Genomic DNA, 15139 nt, shown 5'->3' on the forward strand with positions numbered 1-15139 from the left:
AACCATCAGGAACTTAGCCAGTTTGTGTGTAGAAAAAACCCTTCCATGAGATGGCAGTTTAGGCATGAAACAACCCTTCTAAAACCAGGATCAAAGGGGTTAATGGCAACACAAGGGCTACTCGTCACTTGTTTCCAAACCCGATTTCGCTAAAGGCGCTGGGAGCTTTGCCATGGATTTCACAAAGATCAGAATTCAGCCCTCTGCTTCTTAGGTAGCATTTAGAAGTGGGTTTTCTATAAAGTAAAAACATGTATACATGCCAGTCCTTAACCTCTTTGAGCACAAAATGTATTTGTTTCATCAGCATAGCAAATTGCTGTGAAAACCATTTGGCAGTGTAACTTTTCTCACAGAGCAGATAGAAAAGAAGTGCTGTTAGCTGTCAAATGTTAGCCCAAGCACGCACTTGGTATTTACAGACCCAGACAGTAAATCAAACTTCTTAGTACAGCAAATCATGTCCTGCTCTTAAACTCCAAGGAAAGTTCATACACCTTCTTTTTTTTTTTTTTCTTTTTTTTTCCTTCTTTTTTTCCTTCCTTTTTTCCTTCTTCTTTTTTCCTTCTTTTTTTCTCTTCCCTGTAACTACAAAGCTGTCTTAACATAAAACGATTTAAACTGTTTGAGAAACATCTTTTAAAAAGAACGCCACGTATCACTTTGTCTGAAGTAGATCATACCAGGGTTTGGTCCTCTCCTGGGAGATATGGAAAAACTTGGAATCACCCCTGGAGAAATGCAGTCCTCTTTCATCAGCATCTCTGTGAGAGAAGCTGGAGTTATAGCGACAGTACGGGGAGATCACAAGAGCTTTATCTTTCAGGTCCTTCCCTTCTTAATCACAAAAATGGCTCATCTCAGGGAGTCGTTCAAAGATGAAATTGCTAACACCATTTCAAAACCTCTCATTTGACAATCAATATCCTGCAGTTGAACCAAAAATCCTCCTACAAATTCAGATTTGCTTTGAAAACATTTTATGAAAATGCTGCTATGAGATATTCAAAACTTCTGTTTTCTTCAAACTTCTTTTAAGTGTCATCAGAAGTTTTCCTCCAGGCATCAGCCAGTTCTATTGCCCAGGAAGCACTGTGACATCCAGGCAGCCGATGCTCTCCTGAGACTTTGGAAGGCTGTGTGAGAGAAAAACAGCCTAAACGCAAGCGTAACATCAAGCCATTGGGTAGAAGCCTTCATACACACACTGAATTCCCCAAACCCCCAAATTCCTTTAGCAGCAACAACTTCTATTACTTGCCACAAGAAAAGTGTAAAATAGGGTAATTCTAGAATCTGTGTGTCTTATACCCAGTCAGAGCCCCAGCCTCCAACTCTGGCACGGCTTCTCAAATCTTTTTGTCACATGTGACAGAAGACAGCAAACGGGTGGCTTTCCCCTACGGGGCACTGATCAGACAGCATGATGACAGTCTGCATCGCACGGCAGATCAAATAACTCTCTTCCAGCAGCGCATCAAGTACGTTGGCAATTTTATATGCTGATTTTGTGGTGTCTTCTCTCTCCGTTTTGCTGTTCACACAGGACTTTGTGGAAGCAGATAATGTAATGAGTCAATGTTGTTAGACAGCATCATTACCCCAATTTATCATCAGATGCTTAACACAGCAATTAATTTTTCACTGTCAAATCTTCACTCTTTTCTTCTTGCTATGCTTTCCCTTCCCTTCTTGCCCATTTCTTTACATTTCTGCTGGACTTTGGTACATCCTGAAAATGCACAGACATGAAGTTTTATGCACAAATTCAGTGTCAGGAGGATTCTGTCTGTGCACAGACATTGAGAGCTTCATCAGCTTGAAAAAGGCTGAAGTAACCTCAAAAGGACTAGATTTTATCTACTGAGAGACTGAATTTTTAACTCAAAGCAAAAAAAAAAAAAAAAAAACAAGCTCAGATTCACATGCAAAACCGTGAGCACAGGCCAACTAACATTTGTCCAAGCACTTCCTAAAACTCTCTAATGAGTACCACGTGCAGACAACCGGCTATTGGCACGCACGAGCAATGCAGTCACCAACTTCCTTGTCCATGAAGCTTTGCACTTAGACCTTTGGCCACCATCCTAAAAATACTGGCCTCATATATGAGAGATCTGGTGTCTTCATGCAGCTATTACTTGCTATGAGTGATGGAGCAAATTCCTAGTATTTCTGTCATCATCTATGCCTATGTACTTTAACAAAGATAATTGAAATTTATCCTAAGCAACTTGATCTCCCTTGCTCTGTCTGTAATGTAGGCTATCATTTTGGATAGCTTGAGAAATATTTTTTCTACCATACATGTGGGGCATGGATAAGGAAGAAAGGGAAAGGTAGCCTAACTAAATAAGTTGTTCTTAGAATATAATATATCCTGGTAGAACAGCTGAGTGCAGCCTGTGAAGGTGCTTTTTAATAATAATAATAACAACAACAACAACAACAAGAATAAGAATAAGAATGAATAAGAATAAAAATAAAAATAAAAATAAAAATAAGAATAAGAATAAGAATAAGAATAAGAATAAGAATAAGAATAAGTTTGTGAAAGCCAGGGAAAATAAGACGACCCATCATTCTGGGTTCACAAAACATCATATTGCATGCAACAGCCACACGTGCTACATGTGATGCACCCTGTGGTCTGGCAATTAGGATCACAAGGTACGCTGGGATCCTGGAAGCAAAGGGGACTGCAGGGACTCCTCTCAGCTGGAGTCTCAGCCTTTGCCTCTGCTAAGCCTGACACCACGCGTGCTATTAGCATTCATTATATGAGAGTGTTTTTGTGATGTGGGTGCATCTCCACCTGGAACGAGTTGAAAAAGCATAAAGACCATCAAAGTGTTATCAAATGTTATTAACGTTGAGCCCACTAAAATCTGGACTACATCTGAACTACTGGCACACAGATGACAAGTCCTACATCCCATTAAGAATTTCCTGAGTCCTCAGACATATTGTTCATGTAAAGGATGCTTCTGAATGGGTTGCCGTTCTTTAAATGTCAAAGCAGAGAGTATGAGGAATATTTCTAATGGTTTCATTAATGGCTTTTCAGTCCAGTCCCTGTATCTTATGTCTGCCACTGTTTTATCTCTCAGAAGCCTCCCTTGCACAGACTCTCCTGCCCTCCCTATGGCTGCTGCTGGAGAGACCTGTGCTGGAGCCCAACAACCGTGACCACCGTGCCAATCTCCAAAGGGCTCTCCAAACATAGACTGGCTGCACAATCCTTCACCAGACCAGAAGCACCAACTCGCACCGTGTTTTCAGTACCTCTCATGCATCTCTTCGTCATATTTATGTCTATACAGAAAATGGCTCCATCCTCTACCATTGCTGTCATTTCTCTCCCTAACCCTTCTGCCCAAAGGTTATTTTCTACCCTCTCCATTCATTTCTCCATCCCTCCCTCTGTAATTCCCGCACCAGGAATACCCTCCTCTCCACTCCTAAGTGCTCGTGACAGCTGCCATCTTGGCCCAATCAGGAGTGATTGATCCAGCATCCTTCAGCGCCAAGTGCATTTGATCTGTAAAGCTCTCCAGCTGGGTTTGTAATAACTCATATCCTTTGTGGGTTACACATCAAGCAACTCTTTCCCCATCAGTCACGTCTTTCCTGATAGAAAAGTTCTTCCATGAAGCCCTTCACAGCTAATCCACCATCTCATGCAGCACGTGATGGAAAAAGTTATGAAAAGCAGTATTTTGTACTGCTTTGATGCAAACAAAGCTGATTTCCATGTCAATTTTGTTGAATGAAAACTACTGGGGGCAGAGACAGTGAATTCTTCTAGGATTTAGACCATCATAAGAGCAGTCAACTCATAAATATTTATGCCTGAGGCTAACTAAATGAGCACTACTCACTACTTTCGTTTCATTTTCATTAACTCTGTTGCTGTATTCGCTGAGCTACATTCAGGTCCTGCTCTACAGACCAAACTGCTGCTCTCGCCGTCAGTGCAAGGCTGCTGCGTACTTCTCTGGCATCTGGCAAATTGTCTTCCAACTTTGATAGTAAGAAAATTAGGACCAGATATTCCTGGTTGTGTGGGAGCAGTGTTTCAGTGCACCTGAGAAAACATAAATACCTTTTTATCCCTGACATTTGGGTGTGTGTCCAGCTCCCCACCCTCCTTTAGGTCCACGACACAAGACAAATGACCATGTTATATTTGCCGCAGGCTGGTTGGGTTGTGTTGCCTAAAGCACAAATTTTTTTTTTTTTGTGATATGTTTTGCAGAATCAAGGTGTGCTAGTTTGTCTACCTGGGACACAAATGTGAAACTAAATATGTCTTCAGAAATCAGATTTACGGAATATTTTGTTAGCTACATAACAATCTGCTGCGATGCATTACAGGCACTGAAATCAGGTCAGAACAAGACCATCAGACCAGTATTCTGTCTCTGAGAGATATCGGGTTGCAAAGGAAGAACACAAGGACAGGAAAGCCTGTAGAGATGCTTCCTCCTCATCTGCCAATTTGGTACTCAGTGATTATTGAGCCAGAAGTGCTATTTTTATATGTAATTGTTTTTCAAGTTTTTCTTTCATGATTTTGTCCCATTTCCCATTGATCTAATGTGAACGTTTAATCGCCACATCCTCCCATGCCAAGGAGTATCTACAACTTAATTATATGTTGTGTGAAGTACCATTTTCTCTTCTTTTTGTTTCTTTTCTTAAACCTGCCACATGCTAGTTTCATTTGGCAGCCCTAGCTCTCATAATGAAAGTTGTTTAACAATCATTCCATCATTCCCTATTTCCCTCCTCTGTGCTCTCATAATGTTACACATCTCTCCTTTAGTCTCTGACCTCTTTCCAGACTAGAGACCTGCTCTACGTGTCTCATCTGGAAATTGTTCCTTACGTTTGTTCATCCTTTTCTCTGGCCTATAAACTTTTTCCAATTTGACATATCCTTTGGGAGGGGAAGGACCAGAGCTGTGCATTGTATTCAAGAGACAGGTGCGCTGTCATTTTATAGAGGGCCATGGTGATGTCATCTGTTCTCTCACCTTCTATAAAATACGTTTTTTATTCCCAATAACTGACGGGTTCTATATGAATGAAAGCTGTTTACTGCCATCCTTTGGCCATAACTTGAATGATTTGGTACAGAATCCTTACTGCAAGTCCAGCCAAAATTCCCTAAGTCAGTAAAGTAAATGTAAAGTATCAAGGTACCAAGTCAAGGAGAAATCTATAGGGGATGAATTCAGGATTAATGTCTCTCCATAACTGAGATCTCACTGATATGAGAAACTAATCAAATGATATAAAGACCAGTTCTACTAATGCTGGCAGTGTTAGGCATATCACAAGGAAGAACCCTGAGGAGGAGGAAGTGCAGGTCTCTGATCCAAAGCCCATTAAATCATCTGAGTCTTTTCATCGATTTCTGAGAACTTTGGCATGGGTCCAAGGTTCTACACTGATTTTAATCCAAAGACATAAAATAAAGTAATATGAGAATAGTCTGAACAGAAGGACTTTGTATGTGAAACCAAAGTCACGGCAAACATGAAAAAGTTAACCAGAGTTCCTTCCAGCTGCTGTATTCTTTATTGTTATTCTTATAAAGCACTTTTCTATATACCATCATTCATTATATATTTTGCATATCATCAGTGCATCTAATTATTAATAAAGACTGGATACACATTACCATGTACATGGAGTGTAACAGAGATAGGATGCCATGTAAATATTCTGAAAATCACAGCTTCAAATAGCAAATTTACTGTGGAGAATATTGTACATTCTGTACGTAATCAAACATGCTTTGATACCTACAGATATCACCCCTCACATTCAGTGGGCATGCACATAGTTTACAAGTTAAGAGGCGGTTAATTAAAGTCAGTGGTTTCTTTTATAGAGTGTGTTGGGGTCTTTTTGACAGAAAAAAAATTATCTATCATTGATAGCTCACTTCAGATTATGAATAATACAAGCAAAATCTTGAAGAAATGGCATAATTCACATATTAATGTGCTCCGCAAGTATATAACTACAGGATCCTCACCACATCCCAGTGAAACAGGAAGGCTTTTCTTTCGACGAGTGGATCAAGGAACTCCCAGAAGTCAAGTAGTCTGTGCAGAGTAAAACCTGGATTAGGAGTGGGGACTTCTGGGATCAATGTCCCCAGACCATCATGCTTCTTTAACAGCAAAGAGATGGAGCTTTGTTCTGTGACTGTAGTCACCTTCAGGTTTGCTGCGTGCCTTCCCCCAGGTGACCCTCTCGAGAGCAGAACTTGTCATAAGCACTTCTGTAGCTGGACATCATGAGACACACACCAACTCTGGGCTGAGTACAGATATGATAAATCATGATGGAAAAGGAGTGGTTTCAGCCCTGAACAGATGAACAATTCTCTGATTGATTTCTGGACACGAGACAGTGAAAGAGGTGAAAACTTGGTGTCCTTCCTCCTATTTTAAAATTCCTCTGGCCTGCACAAATGTGCAATGTATGCAATACGTGCAGTCATGATGAAAGAGCAGCTGGGTTCATACTTCTTCTCCCCAACTCTCTCTGATGATGAATCATTTTGCAGTAGCATGCTGTCACAGTTCAGGTCTGACAGACACAACCAAACTGTTCCTGGCTGCAGACAAGGTGGCAGGATGAGACATTGATCTGAGCCTTGCTTGGACAACTGCTGAAAAAAAAAATCCTAAATTGGCTTGCTGTGGGAGAGAGGACAGAAAGGCTGCTGAAAGTCAGAGCTTTGCAAAAGATGCAAGGGAGCACTGGCAGGGAGAGCCTTCTTTTTCATCACACATCATCTTCTTTTATTATTTAGCAGATGGGACCTTGTTGGAAAGTACTCCCTGGAGATGCCTTCACCAAGTATCTCCTGAGGTATTCAGCCATTTTACAGCAGATTCTCAGGGGAAATCAGAATAAAATATGCCTCCTGCCAGCCCAAGGCAGGGAGAAGAAATGCACAGGAACAGTTTCATCTCATTGCAGTCGCCAATGCTTACAAGCGAAGGAGAAATAACCGTTCTTATTTTGGATATACCTTCTTTGATGGTATCTTTTTCTCCCCACAAAATGAAATAACCTTTTTATACAAACCAATTAAGCGGTCTTGGCCCAGCTTAAATGCAATGAAGACAATTTCCATGCCAATAATAATATAGAGGGAAAAAAACAAGAAAAACTTGGGATGTTCCAGTTGTGTATCTCCAAATCCAATAGTTGTCAAGGTGATAAAGCAGAAATAAAAGGCTTCCTGAAAATCCAGCCTGGTTTCCCAGTTTGGAAGAATAGCAGCTGCACAGGAGATGTACACAAAGATAACTAGCACCATTAATACAATGGGCACATCTAATTTTTCTAACTGTTTCCCAATTTTGTCAAAATTCTCAATTACTCTGGACATTGTCTTTCCCCTGGCTAGTTCAGGACATGAACTCCATCTCTCAATGCTTTTATTTCTTGCTTGTTTCGTATGTTCCTTTTCTCTGTCAATTAACATTTCAAAAATTTCGGCATTGCGGTATTTGATTGGCTTCCTTTTAAGACCTGGCTGACTTTTCAGAACTTCCATAATAGTCAAGGGCTCATTGATGGCAACTTTAGACTGTGCTCTGGATTTCAGTTCATCCCCTTTGTTACATGTGGATCCAGAACAGAGTTTAGAGGCTAGAATTTTTGACTGTAGTTTTCTGAATTCATTGTAAGACTTGGATAAGAGAGTCGCAAGGATGTCTCCCATGTCTGTCAGGACCAAGAACATCAGAGGGATGCCAAATAAAGCATAGAGCATACAGAGATATTTTCCAACCCGTGTCACAGGATAGGTATTACCATAACCTTGAACAAAAACAAAAAGAGGAAGAGAAGGGAAAGGGAGAGAGAACATCATGATTTACTAGGTATTCACATCCTCTGAGGTTTTTATTGCTGTCAATTTTAAAAGTGAATTTTTAGTCCAGAACATGCTGTTCTTTTTTGCTTTGCTTTGAAGATATTAAAATTTCTGAGTATCAAATGCTGGTTACTAATGCAGGCATCCTACCTCTTCAAGCACTTGAAGGTCTGGAGTTTGCCAATCCTATTGAATTAACTCTTCCTACCTTATCTGCACCTAATCAGCTATTTGACTTAACTGCCTGACAACAAGAGGTCAATTAGGGAGCAGAAACAAAAGGTTTGGGCCAGCCCAAGATTGGTGTGCAGCCTCTGTCCTGCTGGAGACTGTTATCAGGAAGATTTCCTGACCTGGGAGTCTGGGTTAAGAAGGATCCAAAAGGCAAGAGAGCAAGAGAGGTCTTGGGCCCATGGGTCCCTCCGCAGGGAAGCTGAGCTGAGGGCTGAGCTCACAGAGACAACAGCTGATGCTGGGGGAAGCTAATGGCCTGTGCACGAGGAGCTGGGGGATCATCTCCTGGCCAACCTCCAGGATCTGGCAGTACGACCCAGTGATTTCTGGGGCTGAAACTCCCTGAGCTCTGGCAAGATTCAGATCTGGATGGCTGTCTGAATTGTGAAACTGGGACAGCACTATGGATCAAACTGGAACAATGAGACCCATATCTCAAACTTCATTTCTTTGCCAAAACTACTTGTGATGAACGGCAAGCTACTAACAGAATTTGAAACTGTCCCTAGTTCATCAGCTCTAGCTCTAATGGCACATGTTGTATTGACATTGTGTTTGTACTGACTTCACAGTTTTCAGAGTCACTTAAATGTACTCAGAAGAACAAAGGATCAAGTGAGGAAGCATATGTTTATCACACAAGGAAATGCATGTTTATTCTAGAGTACTAAAGCTTACAATTATCTATTACAACAAATAGAGAAGTACTATCAGATGCATGGCCTTTATGACACATAAAATGGTAGCAGAAGATACGCCCTTTCCCTAAATTCAATGTGAGTGTTTATATTTCCTTCCTCTAACATATTGGATATGAAACTTAAATTTTAAGTTAGTGCTTTTCCATTACAGTGGCATAAAACATCAGCATTATATTAATTGTATTAAGTTTTAACAACTATTTTTCTTCTCATCCTCCAAAAAGACTTAAAGCATTTCTTTTCAGATCCTTAGCCTGTCAGATTATCTCATATGCTGAGGTATGGTTTCCTTAATTTTATCCATCCATTCATGTTTGTTTTCACCACTGGCTGCCATAGCCTTTTTTATGAATCCAACCTTGGTCCCTCCTTTGCTGTGAGGCACTGAAAAACTATTCTCTGTCACTCTGTTCCCCACTGGCTAACTGGGAATGGTAATCCTTACTACTGAAGCAATTGGGGAAGATTAATTATTGTAGTTATTGTGCAGAGTGATTTTTTTCTCTTTTTTTCCCCCTCAATTTCCATGCATTAAAAATACCTAGTGCAGTTTCAAGGGTTAAAACTTATCTTGAGTTTAAATTTAGCTATTCAGAAATCTAGCCCGGCTGAGCCACCAGGCAACATCTATGGGCAGTGAAGAGATGGCAGTTCAGACCACTGATCTTCAGACTAGATGCCTTGCTTCTCCTAGGCAATTACAGGTAGTTAAGTTGACTGTAACCTGACGTGATTTATCGGTACCTAATACCGCAAGTAACAAACCCACCACCATGGAAACAGCCGCTCGTTAGCAACAAATATGCCAAGTTTCCTACTGATCCCAAAACTCAGCTCGAAGCCTGAGGAAGCTGTGTTAACGCTCAGCGCAAGGAAGGCCAAAAGTAACGGCAGTTTAGAGATAAATATGTTTGGTCAGTGCGTATGGGGACATTTGTAAAGTCCCATGTCAACAGAGATGGGTAAGTATATGCAGTCAAGAAGTTTTCAACAATATGGTTTTTCATCAGTTTGCTGAAGTCAAAGCTTTCTGATCAAACGTCCTCTTTCAAATGTTCCTAGCTGTTGTGTTTGCACTAGGAAATATTCACTGGGGTGAGGATCCAGGTCTGCATCACCAGGATGTGTCTCTGATGACCTATATAACTGTCTTCAAACTCAGGGGCTGCAGGAATCTGAGTTTGAACAGTCACCTAAGACATCAGAGTCCGAGGTTCAAGCCCCTGCTGTGACTCAGCACGCAAGGGTCTCCTCCGTGCTCCAAGCGACCACATTAACTCTCACACTATCCCTTGTATAGGATAAACTCTTTTTCAAGGTTCAGTTTTTCTTTTGCATTAAGATGCATCCCCATGCTGGGATCTTGAGTATATCCTAATGCAGTGGAGACATGTCTTTGCAATTTGATACAATGTTGTGGGACGATTTCTCATCCAGCTTTGATTCTGACAAATTTAGATAGTCAGTGGCTGTACTTGCCTGCATTTGAGAAACATTAGCAAAGAGGTAAAAGTAGCTTTGGGAATGAGCGTGAGGAGTTGTATTTAGCAATGCAGAGGGAGCTAAAACCAGAGCAGATGTTTCCATTTGATCTAGGTCTTTCTTTGAAATATGAAGTCAGAATGAAAGGTTTCACAGGTGTGACAAACATTGCCATGTGCTATTAACCCAGAGAAGTGTGAACAACAGCACGGTTAAGTATAGAGCTATAGATTTACAAAGCTGAGTTAAACATAAATAACAGGGAAGCAACTGAAAAACAATATATGCATAATGAATTACCTCCTACAGTGAAGAAAACACTACCCAACGTAACACGCAATAGTGGGAAGGATAAGGTTTGACTGGAAAATGGAGCTTTATTTTTACTTTCATATAATAGTTTTGCGCACATGTCGTAGATGAGTACGTGTTACAGTATGCATGTAATGATGCAGCTAATTAGTGCATAGCATCACTAGTTACTAAACTCTGGCTTGCTTCTGTGACTCAGCTACGTCTCTGCAATCTGTGTTTGCAGATCTCCTCGCAAACTCATCAACAATACTCAGGAGAAAAATTCAAGGGGATTCGGGGGTTTGGTTTGGTTTGTTCTTTTAAATTCCCCGGAAGAAATACATTAGAGAAAGCAGCAATAGCAATTAATTCTGCAGGGGGTTACTTTACCTCTGAACTTACCCACAGTTGTGAATACTGTGCAGCAGAAAAAGAGAGACCCAAAGAAAGTCCAGATATCTTTTGGATTGACAAACCAGTCTCGTTCAGCTCTGTTGAGCAGTTCATGGATTTCTTCCTTAAATATCTCCTCATTTTCTGTCATGTTATCTGTTACAGTAACAACAGGAGATACACTGAGCATTTGCAGACCACCACTCAGGGAGCAGCCATCCTGTTATTCCAGTGAAGTTTACTCCAGCTAAGGATTTGCTCGTATTCTTTTAGAAGATAAAAATATTCATCTCCCCTTCCCCCTCACCCCTGAAAAAAATCAGGTGGATTCAATGGCTTCAAAGAATAAAGAAACAAAGAATAAGCAAGTTCTGCTCCAACAAAGTCCAAATATGACAAAAATAAGCATAAAGAAGCAGTACAGTAAAGATCAAATATTTAGCTTCCAGCCTGAAAGTACTGTTTCATTTTGGACTCCCCAGGAGATTAGTCTTCTTTTGACTCAAAGACACTAGAAATGTGGGGTCGTCAGTAGATGACCAATATGAACCACGTGGGTGGCACTGCCCAGCACCCCGCTGTGAATCCCAGAGCCTGCACCCCTCATTCCTCCTCATTCCTCGAGCTCTGCTTGAAAGGACATTACCTAGAGGGACCCTTGTCCCAAAGACATCACAGCTTCCTGAGTGAAAGCCCAAGCCCATGTTCGAGCCCTGACACAGATCCAGGAGGATTTCTACCCCTTCTCCTCCCTTCTACCCCCTCCATCAGCACCATCCGGTCCTGGGCGCAGCACAGCACCTGCCTCCGTCTGAGCATCCCATGGCCAGAGGGGTGGTAGGGAGGCTCAGAGCGGGGAAGAAGGAGCTGGAAGAGACTTTCTGAGACAGAGGATTCAGTCTCCAGCAATCAGAGGGAAATACCATGGGAATCTCAGCTGCTCTTTAAGGATCTTAGGTGACTTGGGCAAAAGGGAGAACACAGACACCTCAGGAAAAGTCTTTTCAAGCAGGAACACAGGGGTCGGGGAAGCTTGCAGTAAAAAATCACAGCTAAGGAAGACAAGCAAACAACAGCAGTCATTAGCTAGGCAGAGGGAAAATCCTCTTGGCAGGTTCAGCTGTTAGTATTTTGAAGAATGTCTTCAAAAGCCCAAAATCTCATTCGAAAAGCAAGAGAATGAGTAACTCCTTGTACAGTTAAGTTATTTTCAAATTCCAGTACATACCTGATAAATTTCTGGAGATGTACCACAGATTCTGCAGAAATTTTCTATATTCTTCACTTAAATTGACCTTCCGGTTACCTTCAATGTGGGAAAACATGAGAGCCCCAAGAAAAGCATAGATCACAAGAGACAGAATGAAGCAGGCATGTGGAAACACTGCCCAAAATATTTTTTTACATGCCCTTTTACCTCGCAGAGGCTGTGATGTTGATGCCATCCTAAGCTTGCTTTTTTTTTTTTCTTTTTTAATTTTGTGGAGAAGACACAGCTTTTAGAAACAAGGATGAGGATGTAAAAGCTTTTGCATCCTAGAAAAGCTCCTCCTGTGAAAACAAGGATTGTTCTGCCTCAGGCTTTCAGGTCACATGTCTTTATAAGTGAAGATTGCACTACAGTCCCAATGGAAAAGGAGCACAACTAATCAAGCCTTGAAATATTTTTTCAGTTGACGATACGCCACTCTATCCCTGAATTACTATTGATCAGCCAGCGCTGTAATGCACACAGATCATCAGCTTCTGTGGGTTTCGATTGAAGCCAACTCATGTTTAAAGTTTCTTGTTCTGAATTACAGTTTCCCATTGATACAGTAGAAATATTTCCAACTCCCGGGGGGGGGGGGGGGGAAGTGCACACTGTAAGGGATGGATTTCTTTAAAGATTTCTCCCAGAAATGAACAGGGAGATTTAAAATTAATCAAAAGAAGGGGTTGGCACTAATTATTGTCACCTCCGGGCAGACTGTAGAACAAAAAAATTCTTTTCTCTTTCAGATGGCTTACAGAATCTCTCTCTATACCATGTAATCTTTGTAGGGGGTTTCTTTTGAATTTTAACAGATTTTTCTCAAAGAAGAGTCAAAAAGGTTTTGCCCTTTTTCGATTAAAACCTTCCTATTAATTGAAACTCCTAGTGACCTTAGTAAGTAAGAACTGCAGGATTCAGTTCAAGGTTAATGATCTCTGCAAACTATACCCAACTTTAAAAATAAAACCTTTCTTTCATCCATCACTCTAAAACCCTCAGAGCAACAAGCAGTATTTCTGCCCTTTGCAATGTTAGTAGTGGTACTAAGGGGAGTCGGACTTTACAGAGTTAAATATTTCATCTCTAGGAGTCTTTCATTAAAAATTGAAACAGCCTTGTACAGCCAAGACCTACTGAGCTATATACAAGCAACACATCCATACTGCAAAGAAATCCTACACAGTTACGGTGATTTCTTCTAGGTCCAACTCTCAGCAAATTGGATCACAAGATATTATATGCTCATCATTATAGAAGCATCTACCATAGAAAAGAGGCTTTCAGGGCTAAGACAAAAATAAGCCTGTGTGCTTGCTACTTTTCTGGTTATCTGCCTTGTTGACTCAGTCTTGCTTTTTGCCGACAGAATTATAAATCCTCTTATTGCAGTCAATCTTTTTTCCCCCATTGACCTGAAACACAGGGTTGAAAACTGCTAATGCTCATAATTAATCAAAAGCAACAGACCTTCCTGAGAGGTTGTACTTAGAGATAATGCCCTCAGGTTTGGTGTCCTTACCAGAGCAGCAAGGGACACAGAGAAGTCAAAGGGGCAGCTGGAAGAATGAAGTGGCTGTGGGCAGTGGGGTGCCCCATGCTGGAAGCACAACGCTGGCTTCTCTTGCAGTTTTGTAGAGAGTGGGTACAACTGTTGTATAAATCGATAGAGTATACTTGGATTTCTAAAGAAGTCTTCACAAAGTCCCTCTCCAAAGGCTTTTGAGGGAACTAAATAGCCATGGCATGGAGAGAAAGTCTTCGCAGGAAAAAAATCAGCGATTAATAGAGAGGAACAGAGGGCAGGAGTAAAAGGCAGAGGGAGATCACTGATGGAGTTATGCATGGGTCTGTGCTGGGGCTCTGCTGTTCCACACGTTCATAAATGACCTGGAAAGAGGGTAAACAGAGAGCTGGAAATGTTTGCTGATGACATGAAGGTGTTCAGAGCAGTGAGACTGAGGGCATATTGGATTTACAGGAAGACCTGAGGATGCCTAGCAATGAAGCGGCAGATAAAAACAATGTAGATATGTATAAAATGGGATAAGCAATTCTAACTTCACACACAAAGTGATGGGCTCTGGGCTGACAGTCGCCACTCAGCAACAAGGTCTGGGGGTACAGTACCACAAACACATCAGCCCAACAATTGATCATGGTGAAAAAGGCAAAGCATACATAGGGAATTATGAGTTAGAGACTAAAATATGGGACATGTAACTACTACTGTACAAAAGCATAGTTTGCAGATACCTAGAGCAGACAATGTGGCTCTGGTACCCTACTCTCAGATAGCACATATTAAAACTGGGAAAGTTTCAAACAGCAACAGGGATGATTGAAAGCATAGACAGCTAAGGAATGACCAAGCAGTTTCTTTGGCCAGGCTAAAAATCAATAACTGAGGGAGTATATTAACAGCAGCCTTCAAACTCATGTGTGCTCTGCAGAGAGCAGGTAAGGGTTCGACTGTTCATAGTCTCTTCTAGGACCAGAACTGGGAACCATCCAATGAAGCAAGTGGAAACCTGCTTCAAAACAAATAAACCGGGATGATTTCTCATGTAGCTGGAAAATTCTTTGCCAAAGTATGTTGGGTTTACATATGTTAAAGAAGAGAGTGGAGAGAAGTTTAGGAGAACAATCATCAAGACTGACTACAAACCACACAAGGTTCAGTAACCCCCTGAACAGAAACCAGCTGGCAGCTGGAAAAGTGAAACAGAGTATTGGGCCAAATGGGCCCTATGTCTGAGGCAGCACACTCACATTTATGTTCTTCTAAAAAAGGTTTTCACTGCCCTGCATTCTGACATAATTTGTCCTGTGGAATTTTTCATCTACATCTCAGATATAAACTTCTTTCCTCCA

At 41.2% G+C, this 15139-nt stretch overlaps 1 protein-coding gene across 1 annotated transcript; it reads right to left on the reverse strand.

Moving 5' to 3' along the window:
* Positions 1–7042: 7042 nt before the first annotated feature.
* On the reverse strand, positions 7043–12458 carry KCNK18 (potassium two pore domain channel subfamily K member 18). Its single transcript, XM_054831877.1, has 3 exons — positions 12242–12458; positions 11023–11169; positions 7043–7854 (listed from the first exon to the last, which is right to left on the reverse strand). Exons 1-3 carry the CDS (start codon positions 12456–12458, stop codon positions 7043–7045), a joined length of 1176 nt encoding a protein of 391 aa, XP_054687852.1.
* Between the last annotated feature and the right edge of the window lie 2681 nt (positions 12459–15139).

This window comes from Grus americana, chromosome 7 (genome assembly GCF_028858705.1).
Source record: "Grus americana isolate bGruAme1 chromosome 7, bGruAme1.mat, whole genome shotgun sequence".
Classification (NCBI taxonomy): domain Eukaryota; kingdom Metazoa; phylum Chordata; class Aves; order Gruiformes; family Gruidae; genus Grus; species Grus americana.

Bases quoted from the DNA above. Each gene is read 5' to 3' on its own strand.
- KCNK18 (XM_054831877.1), bottom strand. From the start codon at position 12,458: ATGGCATCAACATCACAGCCTCTGCGAGGTAAAAGGGCATGTAAAAAA. The intron at 11,170-12,241 runs GTATGTACTGGA...TTACTGTAACAG, and splicing joins CATCTCCAGAAATTTATCAG to ATAACATGACAGAAAATGAG. The intron at 7,855-11,022 runs GTAAGTTCAGAG...TTTTTGTTCAAG, and splicing joins CACAGTATTCACAACTGTGG to GTTATGGTAATACCTATCCT.